This window comes from Phoxinus phoxinus, assembly GCF_949152265.1.
Source record: "Phoxinus phoxinus genome assembly, chromosome: 2".
Classification (NCBI taxonomy): Eukaryota; Metazoa; Chordata; class Actinopteri; order Cypriniformes; family Leuciscidae; genus Phoxinus; species Phoxinus phoxinus.
Window position 1 is genome coordinate 46,932,336 of NC_136877.1, and position 25,733 is coordinate 46,958,068.

General features: G+C 36.6%; 2 protein-coding genes across 5 annotated transcripts in view; one reads left to right on the plus strand and one right to left on the minus strand.

Annotated features, from left to right (window-relative positions):
* Positions 1–847: 847 nt before the first annotated feature.
* fis1 (fission, mitochondrial 1) lies at positions 848–5,473 on the minus strand. Its single transcript, XM_079584823.1, has 5 exons — positions 5,372–5,473; positions 4,726–4,858; positions 4,212–4,288; positions 3,126–3,231; positions 848–1,411 (listed from the first exon to the last, which is right to left on the minus strand). The coding sequence occupies exons 1-5, from the start codon at positions 5,414–5,416 to the stop codon at positions 1,311–1,313; spliced, it is 462 nt and encodes a 153-aa protein (XP_079440949.1). The 5' UTR covers positions 5,417–5,473; the 3' UTR covers positions 848–1,310.
* A 1,063-nt stretch (positions 5,474–6,536) lies between these two features.
* Positions 6,537–25,733, plus strand: part of gigyf1a (GRB10 interacting GYF protein 1a) — a 32,167-nt gene continuing 12,970 nt past the window's right edge. For 2 of the 4 annotated variants that reach the window (XM_079585658.1, XM_079585660.1), the window contains exons 1-9: positions 6,537–6,797; positions 11,023–11,557; positions 13,177–13,240; positions 15,268–15,397; positions 20,667–20,762; positions 21,235–21,349; positions 21,434–21,542; positions 22,106–22,299; positions 23,898–24,127. In XM_079585658.1, the coding sequence (XP_079441784.1) occupies positions 13,206–13,240; positions 15,268–15,397; positions 20,667–20,762; positions 21,235–21,349; positions 21,434–21,542; positions 22,106–22,299; positions 23,898–24,127 (909 nt within the window). In that variant the 5' untranslated portion in view covers positions 6,537–6,797; positions 11,023–11,557; positions 13,177–13,205. The remainder of the gene's footprint in view (positions 6,798–11,022; positions 11,558–13,176; positions 13,241–15,267; positions 15,398–20,666; positions 20,763–21,234; positions 21,350–21,433; positions 21,543–22,105; positions 22,300–23,897; positions 24,128–25,733) is intronic. The other 2 variants (XM_079585661.1, XM_079585659.1) reach the window with 1 other exon arrangement.

Consider the following 25,733-nt stretch of genomic DNA (forward strand, 5'->3'; position numbering starts at 1 on the left):
CATCAGTTTTCTTTCCTTACCACCATTCCCAGATCTTTTGACTAATAAATCTTAGACTTTTTTTTTTTTTTTTACAGAAAATGCACCCGGTAAGAGCAAATTAGGCAATTAAATATTTTAGAGCCATAGAAATTTCCATGCATGTTAATCACCATTTTTAAATGTCCAGCGATTTCCGGATGTTCATGATTGTGGGAATCCTGTCTTTCTGAGGCAAACATAACTTAAAACCATTATAAACCTTACTGGGCAGTATAACAGGACATATTGCACATCAAACTGAAATAAAACCATTAGCCTCTCCTATAATGTGTGGAGGACAAACACTGAACACTAAAAAAGAAAAAATAAGGTTTTATATCTATAATATAAGCATTTATCCCAGTAGCTAAACTGAATGAGACAGAAATAGTGATTCTGTGGTTAAAAAAGGCAGTTTGTGAAGCCGTTTCATACCTATACATGACAACTGCTCTCTCTGGCATGAACGCAGATCTGAATGTTCGCTGTGATCGTACTTGTCAATGGTTTTAAAGACACAGGTGAATCTGTCATTTAGAAATAGGATCGTGTGGGTGTCTGAATCGCGATTGAGATCTTTTAGCGATTAATCGTGCAGATCTGTGTTTTAGTAAGAAATCTAGGAGCAGAAATGTAAAAAGTCATTCAGAGAGAGACACACACACACACACTGTCACAGTTGACAGCACATGTAAACCGACGGGTGATAAACTCTGCTGACGATGAAGACATGTAAGAAAATGAATTACAAGGTTGACCCTGGTCACGCATGACACTTCCAAATCAAACCAGCCAAATAATGTGCAAGGCATGCAAATACACCGGATCACTTTAGTAAGCACACATTTTAATTATTTAACACGTTAGGTATTACTGAAGCTTATCAAAATATTGATTACCTATAGTGTAAATACAGTTATATATTAAAAAAAATCCAAACTTGCATGCTATTACAGTACATCTCACTCATCCATGACGGCAAATCTTTGGCAAGCATCTGTAGTTGAATTGCATTAAAAAAAGGTTTCAGAGGAAAGAAATACATAGTTTTTGAGTTTATTCCAACCCCACATTTCTATGTATGCCAAAAAGAGCTGGGGAGCAAAAAAAAAAAAAAAACCCTAGGTAAAATATGCTCACTTTATTATGAAAGACTTGGCAGAATAATACAAAATAAAAAAAGAGGGAGGCTTCCTTATGGTTTTATGTGATTATATGATTTTATGAAATCATTAAGTCTCTTTTGTGAAGAGGAAAGGACTCAAAGTACGCTTCTTGGGAACTCCATATTAGGACTTTGCACCTTTGGACACGGCCAAACCAATAAGACCAGCCAATCCGGCCACACCTAATCCGATACCGCCAACGATCGCCATGCCAACCAAGCCATCTGAAAACAACGGGAAAAGAGAGAGACATCACTTCTCTGCGGAGATTTCTTCACTATGCCTTTGGCGTTGCTGTTAGCACTTGTATCTTTAATGCAACAGATTGAGTGTGTTTACATGTGCATCAGATTCTGCTGGAGGTCTATATATATTTATTTATATCAGAATATTCATGTATACATGGTTGTTGTAAGCAGTGTTGAGGGTAACGCATTACAAGTAACTCGAGTTATGTAATCAGATTACTTTTTTCAAGTAGCTAGTAAAGTAACGCATTACTTTTGATTTTACAAGGAAATATCTGAGTTACTTTTTCCAATAGGTAACTCAAGTTACTTTGTTTTCACATTTGACTAACAGCTTTTCTGTCCACATGTTGAGGGAAATCGTGAGTAAGTGCAGAGGCCGTGTGTGTGTGTGTGTGTGTGTGTGTGTGTGTGTGTACGATGGTTACTGTAGTTTAAAAGTGAGCAGGCATTTACTCATCTCACTTGCACAAAAGCACATCCAGTATTCCTCAAAATGAATAAAATAAGTGAAATGTAATTGTAAACTCAGAATATTACACAAACCTGCAATAATTCAATGTTGAATTACACAAATATACTTTATGTATTTAATCTCACTTTAATGTCTTTGCTGCTGACCTTCGATTATCAAACTCAACCGTACTAAAAAGCAAAAACAATCTGCAATCCAGAACGGCAGCACAGCTGGAAGGTTTGAGTTGCGCCCTCTACTGTACAGGAGTGAATTTGCATTTTCTTCAGCCCAAGGCTTATTCATTACACTTTTGGTGTGAAAGGCCCTTTATGTTTGGCAAAAATATAACTTTATTTTAATAAAAAAAGACAAAACAAGCGAGCCCAGCCCAGATGAGAAAAAGTAACGCTAATGTAACCCATTACTTTCAATAAGAAGTAACTAAGTACCGGTAACGCAATTACCGGTAGTTACTTTTTTAGGGAGTAACGCAATATTGTAATGCATAACTTTGAAACGTAACTTTCTCCAACACTGGTTGTAGAGGCGAAACTCGGGAAATTAGAATATCGTGCAAAAGTTTATTATATAGACTCATTACATGCAAAATGAGGTATTTCAAGCCTTTATTTGTTATAATTTTGATGATTATGGCTTACAGCTAATAATAATAATAAACACCCCAAATTCAAAATTAGAATATTGTGAAAAGGTTTTCATAAGCTGTAAGCCATAATCATCTAAATAATAACAAATAAAGGCTTAAAATATCTCACTTTGCATGTAATGAGTCGATATAATATATTAGTTTCACCTTTTAAGTTGAAATACTGAAATAAATTAACTTTTGCACGATATTCTAATTTTCCGAGTTTCACCTGTAAGTGTGACAATATACACGTCTCCATCCCTGACACTGACACTGGTTATCAGTGGTCAACCGATTAATCGGCCGATATTTGGCATATCGTTAAAGCTTAATTTTCAGCAGCAATTTCTCTAATATGCTGATTTTCTGCTCATTAAATATTTCTTAAAATAATTAATGTTGAAATCAGTTGCACTGCTTAGGCCTAATATTTTTAGGGGCATCCTAGCAGAGTTAAATGCATTAATACCTTTAAAAAAAAATGTGTTTACTGACCCCAAACTTTTGAATGGTAGTGCATGTCACAAAATCCTATTTAATGAGGCCATTGTCTGATGTTTTCCTTGTCTGTCGTTGTATCTCACCTTTTTTTAGCGCATCGTTGATGAGTTTCTCCAGTTCCAGGGCCTGTTTGTTGCCTGGTTCAGTCTTCAGCAGAGTGCGAATGTACTTCAGTGCTTTCTCGTACTCCTGAGAGAAGAAGAAAAGATAGATGCAGGGTGGTAAAGAGAGCAAAACAAAGGGAGAAAGATTACATTCATCCACGTACTTCCACAACCTGTTTCTGCAGACCCTGAAATAAACATTTCTGGACAGCTCCCTTATTATTACAATGATTTCTGAAAGATCATGTGACACTGAAGAAGAAAACTCAGCTTTGATCACAGGAATACATTTTAAAATATATGAAAATAGAAAATGTTTTTTTACATTCTAATAATATTTTGCAGTTTTTACTGTATTTTTGATAAAATAAATGCAGCATTGATGAGAATAAAAGACTTCTTTAAAAAAATGTAGGCCTATTCAATATATATATATATATTAGGGCTGTCAAAAGATTAATCATGATTAATCACATCCAAAATAAAAGTTTGTGTTTACATAATATATATGTGTGTACTGTGTATAATTATTTATATATATAAAAACACACACAATCATGTATATATTTAAGAAAAATTGGTTATATTTATATATAACATATATTATATAAATGTATATACAGTATATACATGCAAATATTTCTTAAATATATACATGAATGTGTGTGTATTTATACATAATAATTATACACAGTACACACACATATATTATGCAAACACAGACTTTTATTTTGGATGTGATTAATCGTGATTAATCTTTTGACAGCCCTAATATATATATATATATATATGCTTTTCCCATGTTTTTGGGGGTAAATATGAGCAGGACGTACTCAACAGGTTTCGTGAGATTCACGTCTAGTACAGCTACTTCATCTGGCACTCTGATTGGACCGTTTATACATTACACTTGTTTATATAATGATGTGACAAGAAAGTGTCTAAATTGAAATTATGCAGTAAAGTCATCGGCTTCCAGGAACATAGTTGAGAAACACTGATTTAATTAGACGACAGAGATGTATGTGATATAAAAAACAAATGTCTGGGAGAATACTAACCCACCTTGAGTCTGTAGTTTGCAACGGCAAGGTAGAAGAGAAAATCTCTCTGGTCGTCTTTTTTACTCGCTTGAACCAGTTCTGGTAAAAGAAAAATGAATCACTTTTTACTGAATTTGAAAACAAGAACATTGCTGCTAACTAAAGGGATAGTTATACTTCTGTCATCATCATCATATACTCACTCACTCTCATGTCGTTTCAAACCTGTATAAATATTATTTTGATATTGATACTATCAAATTGATATTTTGACGAATGTTGGTAACCAGACAGTTGACGGTAGCCATCGACTTCCATCGTAAATATTTGTTCCTACTTTTGAAATCAATGGCTACCATCAACTGTTTGATTACCAACATTCTTCAAAATATCTTTAATGTGTTCAACAGAAGAAAGAAACTCATACAGGTTTGGAACGACATGAGGGTGAGTATATGAAGACCGAATTTACATTTTAGGGTGAACCATCCCTTAACGTTCGTTAACCAAAAACTAGGACTTTCTGAAGCACTGACCTTCCAAAAGCTGAATGCCTTTTACAATATCATTAGAGTACTTGCTTCTGATCAAACACCAGGCGTACTCAAACGTGGTTTCCTTTGAAACAGATCCTTTCACCAGCTCTGCATTATACTTCTTCTCAAACCTCTGGAAGACAAAAAAAAAAGTCCCATCAATGGATGGGTGGCAATGAGTTGCATCAGTGGGAGGATGATGTCAGGAACATGTGCTCCCCCTGGCCGACAAACACAGATTTTATAGAAAGACTTTTATCTCCATCGTGAATTACCTAACATCTGTTATTTAAATAATTGGTGTAACGATAGGTATAACATTAAAGTCACAAAACTAATAAAATAGGTGTTTTAATCCCTTAAAGGTATAACTTAGGCTGTATACTGGTAGGTCTACTCTTACATAAGTCATTAACTTACAGCGAAGTCCCTTTAAGATTGTGTATAAAGTCTTTGCTGACATTGAGGAGAGGATACAGTATGACATAGGCTACGTCATGTTTATTGTTGTTGTTTTGATGCGGTATAATAGAGCTGCGTCAACCGAAACTCCCGATTATAACCGAATATCGATGATTTTGCCACATACAACCTTTATCGATATCATTTCGGATTCACAGTCGTTAAAGGAGAGAAACTGGTTTACCTTTAGATCTTCTGGTGCCACTACATCTGACACGACCGCCTCCATGTTCGCGGAAAACCCAACACTAGCTGTGTGTGTACACGAAGTTGTCAAAATAAAAGTCAGTGAATATGTCATTTTCCGTTTCAGCTGTATATCTGTCTTCCCATTTTTAATAAACCATGAGCATGGGATTTTAATATATACCATGGCCCTGAATGATTAACATGTGCTTTATTTGGTACTCCAGGATCCTTGAAAATATGTTATTAATTTGTTTTTTAAACAATCATGGTATTATTAGTGATATATTTAATGTATTATGGTAATATTTATACGAAGCTCAAATAAATAAATAATAGCCTGAATACGTTTAACGTTACCATAATTTTATTTATTTATTTAAAAAAAAAAAAAAATTATGGCAAATACTTTTTTTTTTCCGTTACCCAGAGTCGTTGAAAAACATATTTAACGGCTGTGGTTTTACCTTAGTGACTCTCTTTTCCTGACATCTTAAAAATAAAACTCAGAACATAAAAATAAAACCCATTGTTGAGTAATGATTTAAATTTTGTGTAAGTGAAGAGCTTGCATGATACGAGACATATGATATATCTATGTGAAGAAATTATGTTAAAAAGGGTGAAAATGTAATTGAATTGTGTGTCTATTTATGGTACATAACGTTATGAAATTAGTCTTATCAAGAGAAAAGAGACAGGAATTTAATTCCAAAGATGTTTATCCCGACCCACCGCCACATAATGATATTAAACACGATACATAATTGCACAATACAATTTGAAATATGATGGGCATGTTCATGACATTTCGTATTACAAAAAAATGTCCATTGTTAGTAGACAAGTTAAATAATCCAATGAGAGCTTGAAAAGTAAGACTTTATTGTCTAAAAAATGATAGGATTACAGTTGAAAACAAAAAAAACTACTACTAATAATAATTATTATTATTAGTAGTAGTAGTACGTAGTATTACAATATTTGTATGGGTAGGCTTATTTAATTAATTGTGTGTTTGTTTGTTTATTGATTGATTAATTCGGTTTAATAATTTTTGCAATGTAATTATTGTGACTTTTATTATGGACAAAGCATTTCCGGTAGTCATTTCAAGTCTTCCTTTAGGGGTCGCTATCTTCACGCGCCTCTGAGAGCAACGCGACACTCCGGTCACGTGGTATGACCGAGTAGGACGGCCATCTTCCCTAAAACACAAACAACAAGAGCGTACTAGACATCAACACGCAACGACCATTGGAGAGGGAGAGAGAGATAGAGCAAAAAAACAGAAAAAAACGGAACACGATTCTCGAGGAAGGAGCACAGAACACAAACAACTGCACATGCATCCAAAGTGAAGATCGTAGAGTTCGACGGGGCGACTGGACAGTAAAAATCGCATCGACAGCTCCAGAAACACGGTCAGTGTCAACTGTGCGCCTCTCTCTCTCTCTCTCCTTGAAGCGTTTAATGGCAGATGGGTGTTGCATTAAGTTTTATGCAAGCTTGGAAGGGGAAGGTCAGTGTGTGTGCGAGCAGCAAATGCGCATTAGAGACCAGCGCTTGGTTCAGTGGGACTAAAGTGTGCTGGTTTAAGTAGAGAGGCTTTTGTATGTTTGGAAAGGCAACTGGCCGTGGGTTGAAGGCCAAGGGAAGCACCGGAGTGGAGTTTGGAGGGGCGCCGCGTGCACACTCCCCTCTCCCCCGTGCTCGCGACGCCCCTCTAAACTCCTCCGATCGATAGAAAAACGACGTAAATCTGCTTATTTATGGTCGGTGTCATTCAACGGAGTAGGTATTGGACAGCGACATCTTGTCTGTGACAAAATAGGCGTCTTTCTGGGCGTACGTTTGTGTTGAGCGCGAGGACATGTCAAATATGAATGGATTGAGGAAAATAGTTAGTTGGTTGGTTGTGGTTATGTCCCATTCGCGAACGACTCTTTCTTTTTGAGTCGGATCTTCTCAGTGATTTGGTTGAACCGATTCACGGAACGGGTCTAAGCGATTGGTTCGCGAACTGGACCGAATCCGGACGAACCAGCAGCTTATTGACTCGTTGAAGCAAGAACTGTCAGATTTGTAACGTTAAAGAATCGAGGATTATAAGTTAAGTTTGAGCAATTGGAGAGAAGTTTGGCCTGCACGATAGAGAAAAAACAACAACGCGATATACGATATTATATTGCTTTAAGTATAGGCTATTGCTTTTAGTTTTTTTTTACTTCTTCCCACTCCTTTTCGAATATGCAATGTGGACATTGACAATGGTTTAAAAAAAGAAAGTCTTTGTCTGTAACTATTGTTAATTATTATAATTTGTATGTTTAACTTGATTGGTAACACTTTACAATAAGGTTCGTTTGTTAACATTAGTTAACTACATTAGTTAACATTAACTAATAATGAATTGCACGTATATAGCATTTATTAATCTTTGTTAATGTTAATTTCAACATTTACTAATACTTCATTGAAATCTTGTGCACATTAGTTCATGCACTGTGAACTAACACGAACTAACAATGAACAGCTGTATTTCTATTAACTAACATTAACAAAGATTAACAAATATAGTAACAAATGTTTATTGCTCATGGTTAGTTCATGTTAGTTAATACATTAACTAATGAACCTTATTGTAACCTTATTGTAAAGTGTTACCACTTGATTTTATTTTATTTTCTTGTCGGATGCTCTTTTTGCATAAATTCGAAATAAATAAATAAATAAGTGTGTGAAATCTATTTAAATTCTATTGAAATATAGTTAACTGAAAATATAACCAATATGTCAAACTTTCACATTCTTTCTGGGAAAAGAAAGCATCACTACATTTAAATTAAAAAAAAAAAGTGTACAATGTTTTAGCATTTCATCAAAAGGTCACAAATATGTCAACGTGACATCTGACAATGCCACGTCAACATCAATGTAAAGAAGAAAAACCGATTTAAATACTAACTCTTTGCTCAACTTGATAATATATAGTTATATCAATCTAAAAACTTAACATCAAGAACATCCATGTAAACAAAAACACCTTATAAGACAGTTTTATCAGCATTGATAGGAAAGATAGTTTTAATAACTAGCCTAGCGCTTTATAAAGTCAAAGCATTTTTTTTTTTTTTTACCAAGGTATGTAAATTAATTGTAGTTAATCAAATTATATTAAAGTTGTAATTTGACTTTGTTTTATGAACTTGAACTGAATCAAGACAAACAACAAACTAGTTGTTACTATAAACATCGATATTACTAAAAACTTGTTTTAGTATCCTTATCAAGAATAATAAAACAAGTTAAACATGTATTTGTTAATGTGCTTGGCTTTATTAGCGTGTAGGATTGCTAAATAGTTTTTTAAAACTGTTCTTTGAATCAAATCTCTCCTGTTTGAACCAGCTGTTTGCTGTTATTTGGCAGCTGTTCACATGACATTGTAGTTCAGCAATGAATTATGAGCATACTAATGTATTTATAATTGAGGTTTAAGTTACAGGTGTCTTCAGTTGTTCTTGGGCTGACATGCATTCTCATGTTGTGTGCTTTATGTTTAACTCCCCCAGTGAATACTATTTATTCTCACCGGTTTGTTCGGTTGCTTGGATATTTCTGTTGCTATGACATCTGTGGGTGCAAATTAAATGTTTATTTTCCATCTCCATGTTTTTCTGATTGCACAAACTCTTCTAGTTGTGCTGTGCAGATGTCAATAATCTAGAAAGGCTTTAGCTTAAATCCAGCCGCACTTGCCCTTTCCAAAATATAGGCTTTCTGGGAAACTTGAGGGGAACTTTGCCACAAATTAACCGTTTTTAAGATAACACACCATGTTTCCCCCAAGGCAGGTCTATTTAGGTTTGTTTGTGGTCACGTTTCTTAAAGACAATATCTTTCAGAATATTTTTAAAAGGAGAAATATTATTTTTATGCACGCTTGGCCTTTAATTTGATACAGAGAGCTGCACTTTCCACCTTTCTGTGATTTAATGGCTTCAGTTCAAGGCTGCACGATATATAGAAATGATCAAATGTTGCAAATGTACATATAGTAATGGCTTATGATCACTAAATGATTTTAAAGGTCTGGTTGATTATGATTTCACTTTTCTAACTTTAGTTAGTGTGTAATGTTGCTGTTTGAGCATAAACAACATCTGCAAAGTTACAACGCTCAAAGTTCAAAGCAAAGGAAGATATTTTCTTTTAAATAAAATCGTTTTTTTAAGGACTACAACAAACGGCTGGTAGGGACTACACGACATTCTTCCCGGGTTAGTGACATCACCAACCCTAAAATGTACATAAACCCCGCCCCCGGGAACGCGATTTATAGATTATCATGACAGAATATGCTAATCAATGACTCGAAGATAACTACACATAAGCTACATAAATTCATCAACTAACCATTCAGAAATGTCCTGTTGCTTCTACATGTTGTCGCTTCTTCTTGAGTCTCTCTATCATTGTCTGACTCCGGATTGAACATAAAATAAAGGCTAAAAGGTTTTGAAATTTTCAGTGCATGTCTGTGTGAGGTAAAAGGACACGAGCTGTTGTAGCTCCGCCCCCTGTGCCGGGAGCAGCAGCTCATTTGCATTTAAAGGGACACACAGAGAAACGGTGTGTTTTTGCTCTCCTTCAAAATGTTACCAACTTTAACATGCTATATACAAATATCTGTGAGGTATTTTGAGCTAAAACTTCATACACACTCTGGGGACATCAGAGACTTATTTTACATCTTGTGAAAAGGGCATTATACCACCCCTTTAATACGATAATAAGATTAGGAAAAGTCTGAAATCAAAAGAAAAAAATCTGTTCATCATATAATGTGATCCAGTCTCTTCAGAAAATTTAGACTAAACCGGTCAATTCATATGGATTAGTTTACGATCTCTTGATGAACTTTTTTTAAGTGTCAAACAAAGTGGTAGTTGTGTAGCTGTCAGTGGAGGAACCGAAAGCTCCCAGATTTCATCAAAAAAAATCTTCATTTGTGTTCTGAAGATGAACGAAAGTCTTATGAGTTTGGAACGACTTGAGAAAATAATTAATGACATGATGATTTTTCATTTTTGGTTGAACTATCCCTTTAAACTGACTAATCAGTTGAGAATGAAAGCGTGCATGTATAATAATAATATATTGGTGCAACTCTTAAAGTGACAGCAGCCTAATAAACCTGCTTCCATCTGTGGGCTTAATGTTAATCGAACAACAAAAGACGAAGAGAAAATCACACACTGCTCTTGACTGAATAACTTTCAATCAGTATATATTTAAGTCATACAGTGAAGACTAAGCAGTGTTTTATTTTTGCATCTTAATATTTAATGTCTGTTGTTAAATAAACCCGATGTAGTTTGGTTTACACTTAAGTTAAAATGACTTTTTGTGTAACTTCACTATAAACCAGCTGTTCTCTGTCAGAAGTTGTAGGGATGCTTTCTTCTTTTTCTTCATTTTTAGTTTTTTTATATCATTTATATGTATTTTACACACTTAAAGCATTATTGAATTTGCATAGCAAATATATATATTGACTTTTTTTATATCTTATAGCCCTAGCTTCGGTTATCGTACTTGCATTTAGTCCACAATATTGAAAATTTTTCTTTTTTTCTCCTGCAGGTAAAGGAGGGAGAGGGATTGTCGGCGTGAGGAGAGGGTCACCAGCTGGGACCTGGTCCACACAGCATTGCCAATACAACAGGAAGAGTTAGAAAGACACACACAGATAGAGAAAGAGAGAAGCTTATTGTGGTCCTAACTGCTTCTGGCAGCTGTATTATCAACAAATTAGTCTCTTTTTTTGTTTGTTAGTCTCTTGTTTTTTCCAGTCAATCGACTTTAGACGTCAGTATCAAAGCTCTGCAGTTTTTGCAGTCCAACAGGTATTACTAATTTTAGAGGGTTTTCGTTCATTGTTTTTTGGTTCTCCAGTTGTTTTTATTTGTTTGTTTTCGTCGGCTGTGAACGAGAGCTCGTACCATCTCTGACCTTTTGTATTTCTGCTCTCCTGCACACACATCCTGAATAAGGCAGCTATAACCCTGTTCTCTCTTAAGTTGGCTACTCTGAAACACACACACACACACACACCTTTCAGCCCTCTCACCCAGACCTGGTCCAGCCTAGTCTTGCCTGCGCCACTCCCCTGGACAGGGTAAGAATGGCTGTGTTTACACACACATATATATATGTCTTGCAGTTGTGTGTGCATTATCAGGGCTCCAGACTGCGACCTTTTTTCTTGCCATTGCGACTAAATTTTGTATTGCCCTACTGATAAGAGCTGGCATCTGCTCTGCATAAAAACATCAAACGGCAAACAAAACTAAAGTGGAGCGACACCGCACTTCGTGTTTGAGCTGCGCAGTTCGAACAGTGTATTAGCTCTGAGTGTGACCAATATTAGACAGCGCAAGAACGCTCTCAGAAGAGGTTTTCTCGCTGGCCAATCTTCAGCATGCGACATTGTTACTACACAGCGCTGGGAGATCCAGTGAGAAAGCGTTTAAAGGATTAGTTCACTTTTAAAAAAACTTTTGCTGATAATTTAGTCACCCCCATGTCATCCAAGATGTCCATGTCTTTCTTTCTTCAGTCGAAAAGAAATTAAGGTTTTTGATGAAAACATTTCTCCATATAATGTACTTCACTGGCGACCAAACGGTTCAAGGTCCAAATGACAGTGTCAGTGCCGCTTTAAAGGGCTTTAAACGACACCAGACGATGAATAAGGGTCTTATCTAGCGAAACGTTCAGTCATTAAAAAAAAAAAAAAAAAAAAAAGTTTACGTTTTATAAGCACAAACGCTCGCCTTGCTCTGTTCTGTGATGCGCGTTCGTGACGTCACGTAATACGCAATTACGTTGAAAAGGTCACGCTTCTATGAAAAGTAAAACATTTCTATCCTGACGAAAATTTTCTTTTAGGCTTTTTAATATTACAACACCCAGGATACACACACGCAATGGGCATTTTAAACGATAAACTGACACAAAGACATTTGAATATGTGTGTATGGTCCTTTAAAGTGAACTAATCCTTTAAATTCACTGCAGTATTTATAACAGCGCTGCGAGATATAGTGGGAAGCATTCAAATTCAGTGCAGAATCCTCTGTTATAAACCATAGATATCAGATCAAACAGCGCTGACGTGGACACCAAGAGAAACATAGTGCCATGAGCGAACAAGTTATAGTAGGCTTTTCACAAATCACCAACATTCACAATGCATTTAATGTAGTAACGGCAACTGTAACCATGGTATTGTGGCAGAAATAGAAATACATTTTTCATTTCAGGGTTCATGCGTCCTTTTGAGAGTGAAAATCAAGCACTTTTTACTTTCAAGTGCTTCTCACTTTTTCCAGCTGTTCAAAGCTCTAAATATTAGTCAATTTAAATGTTATTTTTAATGTGATGACCAAAAACGTATTTTTTTTTTACATTTTCCTTGATAAAATTAGGTTTTTAAGTGTTACTGTCGTTAATAAAAAGTTAATTTTATGTGCATCTCAACTCAAGTGCAGTGTTTTACTCTCAAATGTGCATTTCCAAGAAATAAACATGTAATATTTTTAGTTTGCACTTATTAATGCAGAAAAAATAAAATCCGGCACCGGTGCTACTGCTCTGTTAATCTGGAGCCCTGAGTATGTCAGCGCACACTGCAATCAATGTAATAAAATAATCTGTGTGTACTAATGACGGGAAGTGTGCTTGCAAAATATTTGAGTTGGTTGTATGCTCATGTTCAGTTTTTTGTGTGTGTAGACTTTCACCTCTGAGAAGGAAGGAAGAATATGACTGCTGAAACACTTAACTTTGGCCCAGAATGGTAAAATCCCTTTCTTTCTATTTCATTGTCTCTTTCTCTTGTTGCCAGATCTCTATTTTTCACACTCCCTTGTTTTTGTTCTCTTAATATTAAATGTTCTACATTGATAATAATAAGAGAGGTTTTTTGAGCACCATGGTTATAGTTATTTGTAAATATGGACTGAATCTGAAAATCTATAAAGAGAGATGCAATGCAATAACATGCAAAAAACAAACAAACACACAGGCTAAAATAGCTTCTATGTACCGTATATCATTTATTGTAATACTTTTGAATATATTTTTCCATTCAAAACCACTTCAGTGCAGTGACCTTCAAATCTGCCACTTAGCATGCTATGAGCTAATCATATCTTAGAATAATCCTTATAACTATCTTCCCCAGCATTACTTCCCCATATTCTCTCTCTCTCTCTCTCTCTCTCTCTCTCTCTCTCTCTCTCTCTCTCTCTCTCTCTCTCGTTCTCTCGTTCTCTCGTTCTCTCGTTCTCTCTCTCTCTCTCTCTCTCTCTCGTTCTCTCGTTCTCTCTCTCTCTCTCTCTCTCTCTCTCTCTCTCTCTCTCTCTCTCTCTCTCTCTCTCTCTCTCTCTCTCTCTCTCTCTCTCTCTCTCTCGTAATTCCCTGTTTCCCAACCCCCTTCTTTCCCTGTATCTCCTCTTGGCACACACTAAATGATTATGCAGAAATTAAACCGTTAGGCGTGGTTCTCTGCTGAACTAAGGCTCTTCTGTGCATAGTTGGTCCTCGGCCAACAAAAGTGAATTCCTGGGTTTGACATGTACAATGCAGGGGTGGTATGTTGCCTCAAAGCCTTCTTCATCAGCTTATCTCGGCAGGGTAGTATTTATGTAAAGTTTACAAAGCCACCAACAGCTCTGCAACCCCTTCTCCACCGACAAGGTGCCTCAGGCGGTTTCCCGTCCACCGCTGAAAAGTGGTTTCAGGCAGAAAAAACAGCTTTGCACTGGCCTGTAAAAGCTGCTGGGTTTAAATCAGGAACGTCAGATGCTGGAGGCGGGATAATGTCAGCACTGAGTAAAGTTGTCAAAACAACAACTCTGGTGAGACTGACACAAAACAAAAGCAGATCTCTCCCATTATAATCAACAGAGCTGTTTATACTGTAAGTGTCTGACGTAAAGCTCGTTCAGTTCCTATAAACAATATCTGACACTCCAGCCACTTGATTTTCTAAAATTTAATATTACAAAATATACACTATAGTTCAAAAGTTTTTTTCTTGTGTTTAACTGAGGCTGCATGTTTCCCCCCCAGCAAAAATAGTATTATCATAATGAAATAATATTACAATTTAAAGGATCTGTTTTCTGCTTTAATATATTTTAAAATGTAATTTATTCCTGTGATGCAAAGCTGAATTTTCAGCATCATTGCTCCAGTCTTCAGTCTCACACGATCCTTCAGAAATCATTATAATATGATGATTTGCTGCTCAACTTATTATTATCAATGTTAAAAATAAATGTGCTGCCTCATGTTTTTGTGGAAAATATGATTTAAAAAATAATTTCAGGATACTTTGTTCAAGTATCAAAAAAAAAGTTCAAAAGCATTTATTTGGAATATTTTATAACTTCATAAAAGTCTTTTAATGCCACTTTTGATAAACTGAATGCGAAATAGAAATATTTGTTTCTTTCAAATCTTACTGACCCCAATCTTACTGTTTGGTATTTTTTTATTAGGTGTGTGTAACATCTAACAGTGACTAAATGCAGCTCATGATGGCTAAAAAGATTCAGAATCATATTAGTTTTTTGTTTTTTTTATATCTCAAGTCAACTTGTGATTATGTGATAACTTGTCATAGTACTGACCAGTTTCCACTGTCCAAACATCAGCACCAGCATATCGGTTGAAAATGGGTGTGAGAGATCCTAAATAAATCAGGACACAGAGTCGGGATTGTCAGGGCCGTCCTTGGACGATAGCCAAGACTGGAGCATTTCTCAATGAAGCTTCCAGATTGTTGCTGTTGATCTGATTTGTATCTCTCTTTCTCAGGCTTCGAGCACTTTCCAGTGGAGGCAGTGTGTCTTCCCCTCCTGCCTCTCCTGCTATGCCAAAGTACAAGTTGGCCGAGTACCGTTACGGCCGAGAGGAGATGCTAGCACTTTATGTCAAAGAAAACAAGGTGGGAAAATGCTTGAAACACATCTTGTTTTTGTTAGCATAAGTTTTAAGCCTAGGTGATATCCCAGCATTCAGTGTGTTCATCTTTACCTCATGACGTAACAAGTCCGAATATCATAGTCAGTTTTTATTTTATTTTATATATATACACAAAAATAGTTTTATCAGCTCATAATTTGATATTTTAAGGTTATTGTCACTGGTTGTTATTCATGTTTACTTGGCCGATTTAAATCAACTAACAACCTTGTCAGTTTATACCAAAAAAAAGAAGTATAAAACAAGTTTAAATGATGCTCAATTTTTTCTTTTCTTTTTTTTTTCTTTCTTCGTTCTGTGGACCTCAATTAGGATTTATCCAGCCAAATGTCTTTGTGTTCTTTTCCATTCAGTGAAAGTAGACAGTGACTATTGCAAGTATGAAAGTAAAGATTTTTAGTCAATAATTATTTAAATTTGAGGTCTGTTCTTCACACAACTTTTTGATTTAGTATTTAACTCACAAGGTATGGTCACATTTGCTGCTGTTCTGTGAATTTTCGCAGGCAAAATCCAGTTATTTCATTAGTAATCCATGAAAATCTGGTATTTAGTGTGTGTGTGTGTGTGTGTGTGTGTGTGTTTTCACAATGGATTCCAATTTTGCTAGTGTGACTACAACTTTATTGGGCTACTTTTATGGTATCCTGCTGTATTATTGCCTTTTTTGGAGCTTGAAAGACTCTGGTCTCTTTCATTTCCATTGAATGGAAAAGAGCAGCCTGGACATTTCACTAAATAACTTCTTCTTTTTTTGTTTCACAGAAAAAAAAACAAGTAATAAAAAGTCATTTGAGTGAAATCAGAATGAGTTGATCATACAATTTTCATACGAACAGTCTTTGTGTTGGTAGATTTCATTTGATTATGCACCATAAGTGTGACATTATTAGATATTTAGCTAGGTATTTCCTGGGTCAAAAATGGTGGTGGCGGATGAACACGGTCATGAACATTTTACCCTAGCCATGTGAACTGCGAGCGTTTGTAATATTAACTTATCCTATTTATTCATGAAACAAAAATAATCACTGTCTGTTTTAAATTGTGTAAAAAAACAACAACAAAGTAATGCATCACATAGAAAATGTGACGGGTCTATTATTTTGCATTTACACTCCCAAGACTCCACAGATCATTTGACATACAGTTTCAGACCCCCCAGATAAGCTATGGTTATCACTCTCAATCAGATTCAATCATGCATTTAAAGAGGTTGTAAATCCAGAAACTTTGCAATGTGTAGTTGGCAGCATGAAAGATATACTGTATATTATATACAGAAAGCGAGCAAAGATCGCTGCCCTTATAATCACCGAAGCTGTCAAAGCAAAGCAAGGTACACAAATCTGCACTCCCAATTCCCATTATAATAAATTAAGCTGTCTACCGGCCATAAATATTTATTACTGGCCATGAAACCGTTATAAGGCAGTTATGGCACCAACATTTTAGGTACTGGTGAAAGTTAACAATTCTCTTTTCCAATTTCGATACCACAGCTAAAACTACTAATATGAATTTAAAACCTTATTAAAAGAAGTAAACTGTAGTTTTCAGGTAGAGCCATTGAATAAAGTAAAGAATAAGCTTGTTTTTTGTCCTTGGTTTGATTAACATTAAAAACACAGACAGCAACAGAAATATTAGGCTGATCTGATGTCACTTTAAGACATACACATGTTGTCTTTCTACTGTTTGCGTTCACTCAAGGCACAACTGACTGTTTACTTGGATGCTTGCCGAAATTCACACAAAATTGTGTCAAAAAATGCCCGTTCAAGTACAATAAGATGTGAATGAGAGCTCGATTCAGTATTTGTGCGCTGTCTGGCTTACTAGGTGTGCGCTTCGGATGTGTAGCGCACAAAACTTTCCACACAGCACGTAAATAACGAATTGAGTTCCCCTTCACGTCTTCTTACGCTTGAATATTTAAATTGGGAAGGCTTAAACTTTCGTGGACGTCAACTTTCCCGAGCGTCATTCATCTTTGTTCATATTCTCACAACATTGCATTGTTAGAATTCATAAAAATGTTACCGACCAACTGCTGATTGACAGTTTCATATTCTCTGCATTGCCAATCATCACTCACGTTTGGTGTTAATTTTAGGCCTTGGTTATAACGAAAGGACTCGTGAGCGTGAAACAACTCTCGCTGAACAAAAACTCTGTCGTTTTGAGATCTGTTGAGTGGATTCTGACTAACTCAGGCTATGTTTACACGGAAGCGATCTGAAGAGAAAACGCAAAAGTGGCGTTGCGTTATCACTTTTTATTCTGCGTTTAGACGAGAGTTATGGGAGGGAAATCTGTGTGCATATGGTGACGCAAAAGTGTGTGAAATTCGATGTAGTGTGCACTCCAGGCAGCTAGGTGGCAATGTGGCCATTTACCACTGTTTGTCATGTTTAATACGGTAAAGCTGCTGCTTTAACCCTCGGTGGTCTTCGCGTGTCGCTCAAAAATTATAATTTTTTTTTTTTGGTCAATGAGTTTAATACTATATTTTAGTTTAATAATGTGTTGTTGTTTTCCTGTACTGGCGCATTCCTGTGACATAAACGCGTACGCGACGAGAGCCACCGTGAGCAGATCAGTGCCTTCACTGTCTAGCAGACTTTCGCGTTTTTACCCTTTAGACGGGAACGCAACGGTGGAGCGTTATTAAGATCTCCACTCTGGAGGGTGGTTTCACTTTTTTGCGTTTTTAAGCCCCAAAAACGCCGTCGCCGTGTAAACGAACGGCACTTCTGATCAAATATTTTTAAATTTTTACCTGTGAGCGTTCTCGTGTAAACAAGGCCTCAAACACATCTGATTGATTGGCCATTGTTCACACGTTCCACGTCTGTGATTGGAGTTGAAGTTTTTAAGTGCAGGAAAATAATTTTTTTTACGTTTGTAAAAGTCACTCTGTACGCTTTTTTTTTTTTTTTTTTCTGTATGCTGTAGAACAGTGAGCTTCTCTAACCTGTTCTTACTGTCTCTTAATGGACGTCTTTAATGGAGTTCACATGGCCTGAGGTTTAACACGCAGTGTGTCAAGTACATGTTTCCACTGGTTGACTTGAAAATGCAGACAATGTCTTGCCAGTACTGACACAAGTCATACAGCTTTCCATGGGCAACGGCAGTGCCAGATCTCTGTTGCAACAAAAATACACTGTAGAGACTTAATCATTTACCATAGTTTATTTTGTTTCAGAAGAAACATTCAGTGTGCACTTACCAAGCATAATTATTTGATGTAAATACTTTTTAATGTGTTTGAAAAGTGTTTAAGAAATCCAGCCACTCAAGTCTCTATGTAGGACCAGTATAGAGAGCCTAAGTCCCTCCCCTCCGCTTCCGGCTCATGGGACCTTATTTCGGAAAAAATATGTATGGCGAGAGACAACAAATATTTTGATCACGTTTGAACTGTGCCCTGAATTACACAAATGATGTTTGTCAATTTAAAAGATAATTAAGAAAGTCACAGTTTGTCATAAAACAGAAGAGTAACGTTTAGTTTTATGTGAAAATCGCTCAATGAACTACATCTCTCGTCTCGCACTGTACGTCACCGTTGCTCGTGTGTGTGCAGTCTGGTACTCACTCAGGAATGACGGCGTAACGTTACGATTATAACATAAGACTATAGAAAAATTGACAGACGTTAGCTTCAGTAAAGTTAGCTTCATTCATTGAGAGAAAAGGTTTGACGTCACACGTTCGTCTTTTCGGTTAGTAGTCTTTGTAATTACGTATTTTCACAGTCTTATACCTCAACAGTTTTACATCAAACTGCGACTTTCTTGACTTTAAAATGTATCTTTTAAATTGACAAACATCATATGTGTAATTCAGGGCACAGTTCAAACGTGATCAAAATATTTGTTGTCTCTTGCCATTGACTACTATACAATATTTTTCCGAAATAAGGTCACATGGTGGTCCACCGGAAGAGGAGGAACTTTTAGGCTCTCTATTGTGGAAACATTTATTTATTTTTTTTAGGCAAATTGATTTGCTTGTTACATCTAAAAGTTACCTAGTTCATAGCCATGTTACCGTCGTCGTGCAAACTTAAAGCAGGGCTATGCAGTTTCGGGAATTTCTTCGCTGTATTCTCGCCTTTTGCTCGCAGGTTTCTCTATAGAGCTCCCCCTACAGCTTCGGAATAGATATTTGACAACACTGTCGAAAAAAACTCGTTGTATACGACTCTCAGATACCAGAGGCTAGTAGATCAACGACATCGAAGCCGGCGGGACATTCTTTACAACGTCGTCTTCATTCGGGTTCGAACAACGTGAGGGAGCGCAGTAATGACAGAATTTTAGCAGATCTTTTTTTGACGTAAAGCAATTCGTTACATCGCGAGACCTGATATCATGCGATACTTCCTGCGAGATGACCACCATTCAACCCGAAAAAAGTAATATAACCATTTCAATGACTCCGAAGCTGTTCAGTTAAGGTAAAAAACCTGCATAGTTCACCTTTAATGTTCCTTAGGACGGAAATAACAAAAATGAATACACATTTGCAAACTTGTATGTTAGATGCAATTGTAGAATGATTTTGCAAAACTAATCATAATGTTACAAAAGATTTCCATAAAAAAAAAAAAACACTACCTTCAGTTCATAAATTAATTATAAGAAAAGTGTCATGGATTTCACAACAATATTTATCAGCACAATAAGCATCAAATCAGCATATCTGAAGGATCATGTGACACTGAAGAGTAATGAAGCTGAAAATTCATTTTTGCATCACAGGAATTTTTTTAAAATTAAATTATTAAAATAGTAAATGGTTATTTTAAGATGTAATATTTCACAATATTACTGTTTTTACTCTATTTTTGGGAAATGCAGCCTTGGGGAGCATCAGAAAATTCTTTCAAAAACATAAAACAACTTGCCAACCCCAAACATTTTAACAGCAATGTAATGTTCACTTCTCAAACAGCCGTAAGGAAAGGCCCTTTTGTGAATTGGTTCAGTTGCTCGCTTCGTGTGGTGTTCGCTCGATGCAGTGCCTTTTAGGAGAACTTGCTCAAATATTTGAGAAGGGTTAAACCTGACTCGGATAAGCACAGTCCAAACCTTTCATGTTTCTCTGTCCAGCAAGTGTGACTTTACTGATATTTTCAGTCAGTCATTTGCAACAGTGGATTGAGTCATTAATCGTGTGTGTGTGTGTGTGTGTGTGTGTGTGTGTGTGTTTTTTTTCAGGTCCCTGAAGAAATGCAGGATAAGGAGTTTGCTACTATTCTGCAGGATGAGCCTCAACAGCCACTGGCACTGTTGGCTCTCACTGAAGAGGAGCAGGTGAGAAGTGCACACTTACACGTCTGGCGTTTTGAGCTTCGGGCTGATTAGACATGCATCACACACACACACTATCCTGTGAAAGTAATCCGAGGTGGGGAGGATACAGTTTTCAGAAGTTGTAAACACACACACACAGTAAAACCTAAAATTATTCGTTGATATTTTTTTTTTTACTAGTGGGTGCAGGACACTAGTTAATTTATTTAAGTGAGGATAGCAAGGTGTCTGAATAATTTTTCGTGTGTGTGTGTGTGTGTGTGTGTGTGTGTGTGTGTGTGTGTGTGTGTGTGTGTGTGTGTGTGTGTGTGTGTGTGTGTGTGTGTGTGTGTGTGTGTGTGTGTGTGTGTGTATATAAATATATACTGTATATATAAAAACTCCTTTGGCACTACAGTGATTTTGATCTACACCGATCTTGTTGTTTTTGGTGAGGTCCTGGTTTCATTCCTTGTGTATTTTTTCTTTGCAGAGGAATTTCTCCATGTCTGTCAACAGTGTGGCTGTGCTGAGGCTCATGGGTAAAGGGGGCGGAGCCGCCCCAGCTGGGGTGACTCGAGGCAGAGGCACCGTGCGAGGCGGTCGAGGCAAGCTCATCTATTTATGTGTACGTGTGTGTGTAAACGATTCATGTATTGGCGGAGATGGTAAAGTTTATGTCGTGTGTTTAGGTCGAGGAAGAGCAGAGGGCGGATTCTACCAAAGAAGCAGTGAGGAAGTAGAGGCTGGTTTTGGTCGTGGCGTTCGAGAGATCCATCGCAGCCAGAGCTGGGATGACAGGTATTCCCATTTTTGTGGTGTTGTGTTTTTTATTTATTTATTTTTTTTAGTATATATTTTATTAGAATTTATTTGACATTATTATAAATAATTTAATTTACCTACCTGTGGTGTTTTGTTTAAATTTTTTTTTTTTTTATGAAACATTTATTTACATTATTATAAATTATTTAATTTCCCTACCATTGTTGTTTTCATTTTTAAATTTTATTTAAAAAAAATAATTATTATACATTTAATTTCCCTACCATTTTTGTTTTGTTGTGTTCTGTTTAAAACTTTTTTTAGTTTTTTTTTATTTTATTTAAAAATTTGTTTTGTTTTTTATTTTCTCATTTTTTTTAAACATTATTATAAATTAAGTCATTAAGTCTTTTTTCATCACCTATTTTTATATTATATATTTTTTTGTAGTAGTTTTCTCAGTTTGTTTCTTTAGCTCTCATCTCGATAAATATAAAAATCCACTTAATTTTATCCGCACACAATCGAGATTAAGAGGCCTACTGAAGCAAATCAGAAGCCATCTTGATAAGCTCTCTCTCTCGCTCTTCTTTCTGCAGAAGTGAGCGGCGTTTTGAGAAACCTCTGCGGAGGGACGTTGTGCGTCTGGGTTTTGAGGAAGCAGCTCCAGTTGGCAGAAAGGAGTTCATGCGCTCTGATAGCGACAACTGGCGCACGCTGAGAGAGGAACAGGAGGAGGAGGAAGCGGCAGAGGCTGGAGGCAGCTGGAGAATCACTGGCTTACGAAGAGAAGGTAACACATTACACATCACACTTACACTCGGCATTAAACGGATAGTTCACCCAAAAATGATGAAAAGCTTGTGAATGTTTGTGGGAGTGAATTGGTGCCGTCTGCCGGAAGCTAGTTATTTTAGTCGATAAAGTTTTAAATATGGAAATTTTTCTTACAAGAACGCATTGCTTCACTTCAGAAGGCCTTTATTAACACCTCGGAGCCGTTTGTGACACTTTTATGATGGATAGATGCACTTAAATGGACTTTTTAAAAAAATGGTGCTGCCATTCAGTCCCATTTTCAAGCTTGGAAGAGCCAGGACTATTTATTTTTTATAAAACTCTGATTGTATTCGTCTGAAACATCATATACACCTAATATTATCATATACACCTAAGATGGCTTCAGGGTGAGTAAATCATGGGCTAATTTAAATTTTTGGGTGAACTATCCCTTTAAAAGGAAATGGTTCACCATAAAGATTATTTACGAAGTGTATTTTACATTGGAAAACCCCTAGTTAAAACTTGAGGTGTGTCTCAATCAGCTTCCTAGGCCGTGAATTCGGGCACTAGTAAGGACCTTTGCTCACTACACATTGGGACACTGATAGTAACATGACAACGTATTTATGAACAACAGCAGAACTGATATTGTTTTTTTATATTTATATTTCTAATGTTATTTAAAGTACATTTATGATAAATACTTTGATTCTTACATATACCAGCAACTTTTTAGCTGTAAATTATTTATAAATGCATCTAGATAGTTAAGTACCCGTCTAGTGATGCATATTTATGCTGAAATATAATTAAATGTAGTTTTTTTTAGTTTTTTTTTGCTTTAGAACTTCTGTTAAGGGAACGTGAGCATCGATGCTCCCTGGTTTTCACGGTGCATTGTGGGACTTTTTAATGTTTCCGTGCACTGGAAGGATTTTGAGATTGAGGCGGCCTTTAGTATGATCTATGATCAGTGCCCTGACTATTGAACTAGGGAGCGGATTGAGACACACCCTAGGTCTTGGCTGACCACTTGTTAGTGGATCACCTTAGATGTATCATGTGTAAGCAGAGCTTGTGTTATGTTAAACATACACTACTTGTTCAAAAGATTGGGGTCAGTTTTTTTTTTAAAGAAATGAATGCTTTTATTAAGCAAGTATGCATTAAATTCATAAAAGATGACAATAAAGGGGGAAATTTATTTTAAATTGTAATAATATTTCACAATTAGGGATGTCACAATATCAGGTTTTTCAAGCGATATCTAGAGAAATCTTGAAAAAATAAATAATGCTGTCAAATTCATCTTTATTATTGTAGCAGATTAATCACACCATTGCATACAAAAGAAACTATTACACTTATTTGCCACCTGATACTGATCAACAAAACTGATATGATATTTTTAAGGCCACAGCATGTGATTTTATTTAGAGGAGACTAAAATGCTAACCGTTTTTAGCTTAGCACAGCGTCAAAGTACGACAATTTATGAGAATAACACAAGCATATTTTTACTACTAACTCAATGCAGAATGAGAATATTATTATTTGTTTAAACATAAAAAATTGTACAGACGTAAAACTTGTGCTTCTCTTTCCTAGATGGTGGTCCTCGCTCGGCTGGTTGGCGGGAACACACTGGTCCAGGTGAAACACTTCGCCGCAGGAAGTTTGACTTCGACTTCCGGGATGGAGGGACTGAGGGAGGCAGAAGAAGAACAGGCAGCGATGGAGCAGAAGATGAGCGAGACGGTCTGCCAGAGTGGTGCACTGATGAGGAAGATGGAGAAATGGGAACCTTTGATTCTTCTGGAGCGTTTATGTGTATTAAGGTGAGACCATAAGATCTAGTCTCTAATGGTAAATGGTAAATGGACTGCATTTATATAGCGCTTTCACAGACCCAATGGCCACCAAAGCGCTTTACAATATTGCCTCACATTCACCCATTCACTCACTCATTCATTCACCGACGGCGGTGTAATGTCTCTAATGACTTAGAGATGCACCGATTACACCTTTCTAGGCCGATTCTGATTTTTCATTGGTTTGACCTGCCTTTCTAACCACTTTATATATATATATATATATATATATAAAATAAAACACCATATACTTTAAAAGTTTAAATGGTAAAATTTTCTACAAATATTTTTGTTCATTTTCTTTTCTGACATAGCCTACTCCAGTTCTTGTTAAAACACAATAGACATGCAAGATCTGTGCATTTTGGGCACTTTTTGTGTGAAATCATATTTATTTTGTCCATCAAAAGCGTGCTTTTACTTTAATTGAGTTAAAGTAAAAATTTAATTGCCCTCTAAAATTTAACGCTGCTCCTGCTTCTGGTGTGAATGCATTGATTAACATGCACGGCCAAAAAAAAAACTGCGTTGTGAAACGGGCGTAATTCACAATTACATGCGTTTACACTTGACATTAACATGCGACCTGTATCTGGATGTTGTCCACATACACATTGAAAAGACGAGTGTAAACGCGCTTCTGATGGGAATGTAATCCGATCAGCGTGTCCAGGTTCGGAGGTAGTCGAGGACGCTTTGTGTTCGGATCTCAGTGTAATGTAAACGCAATCCAGCCATCGTGTCGGCATTCACAGGTGGACGTCACACAAACCCCCGTCACACTGTCATTATTCCCCCTCCTCTCTGTGTGGTTTTGCGATACAGTCGAGTGTAAAGTACATCGCAAATATACTGAAATGTTTTCCTTCGCACCCTAAAATTGCAGAACCATTAATTTTCTGTAAAGAACGCGCATTTCTCGGACACATACGTTTCTCTGTACCGTTTCCATTACGGCATCGGCCCACATTATTAGTACTTGCAGCCTCTTAATTTTGCGAGATTTGTAAAATGTTCCCCGACTGAAAACTGTTTTTAAAAGAAAACCCACCACTTCAGGTCGACTTTGCACCGGAGCCATCCTTATTTTTTTTTATTTTATTTTTTTCCCCGCGGGAATGTGAGATCCGATCTGTTATCCAGATACACTTGGTGTGGACGGGTGCAAGGCTCGACATTAAGGCTTGTCCGGGAGAAGGGGATTGAAAATTAGTTGTCCCACTGGACAAGTAAAATTTCAAACAAAACATTTTTTCCCCCACAATCCGTTGAACCAGCATCCAACTCAGAATGCTTTGATTGGCCAATCAGGAGTCGTTCTACCTGCCTCAAAGAACAGTGGTGGAGACTGGAGTGGAGAGTGATGTTTTTTCAGGCTCCGCAGCCCGGCCAAACGCCAGGAAAAGCTCCAAAAACAAGTCACCTTTTTAATTTTTTTACACCAAGAGTCACCACTACCTCTGGTGATACACTGCACACCAGCGTGCAAAGTATTACTTTGTATTATGGAGTCTGGAGATCCTTATTTCTTGTTGAAGGGGAACTCTAATCTTGGGACACGTTCCTTTCTACT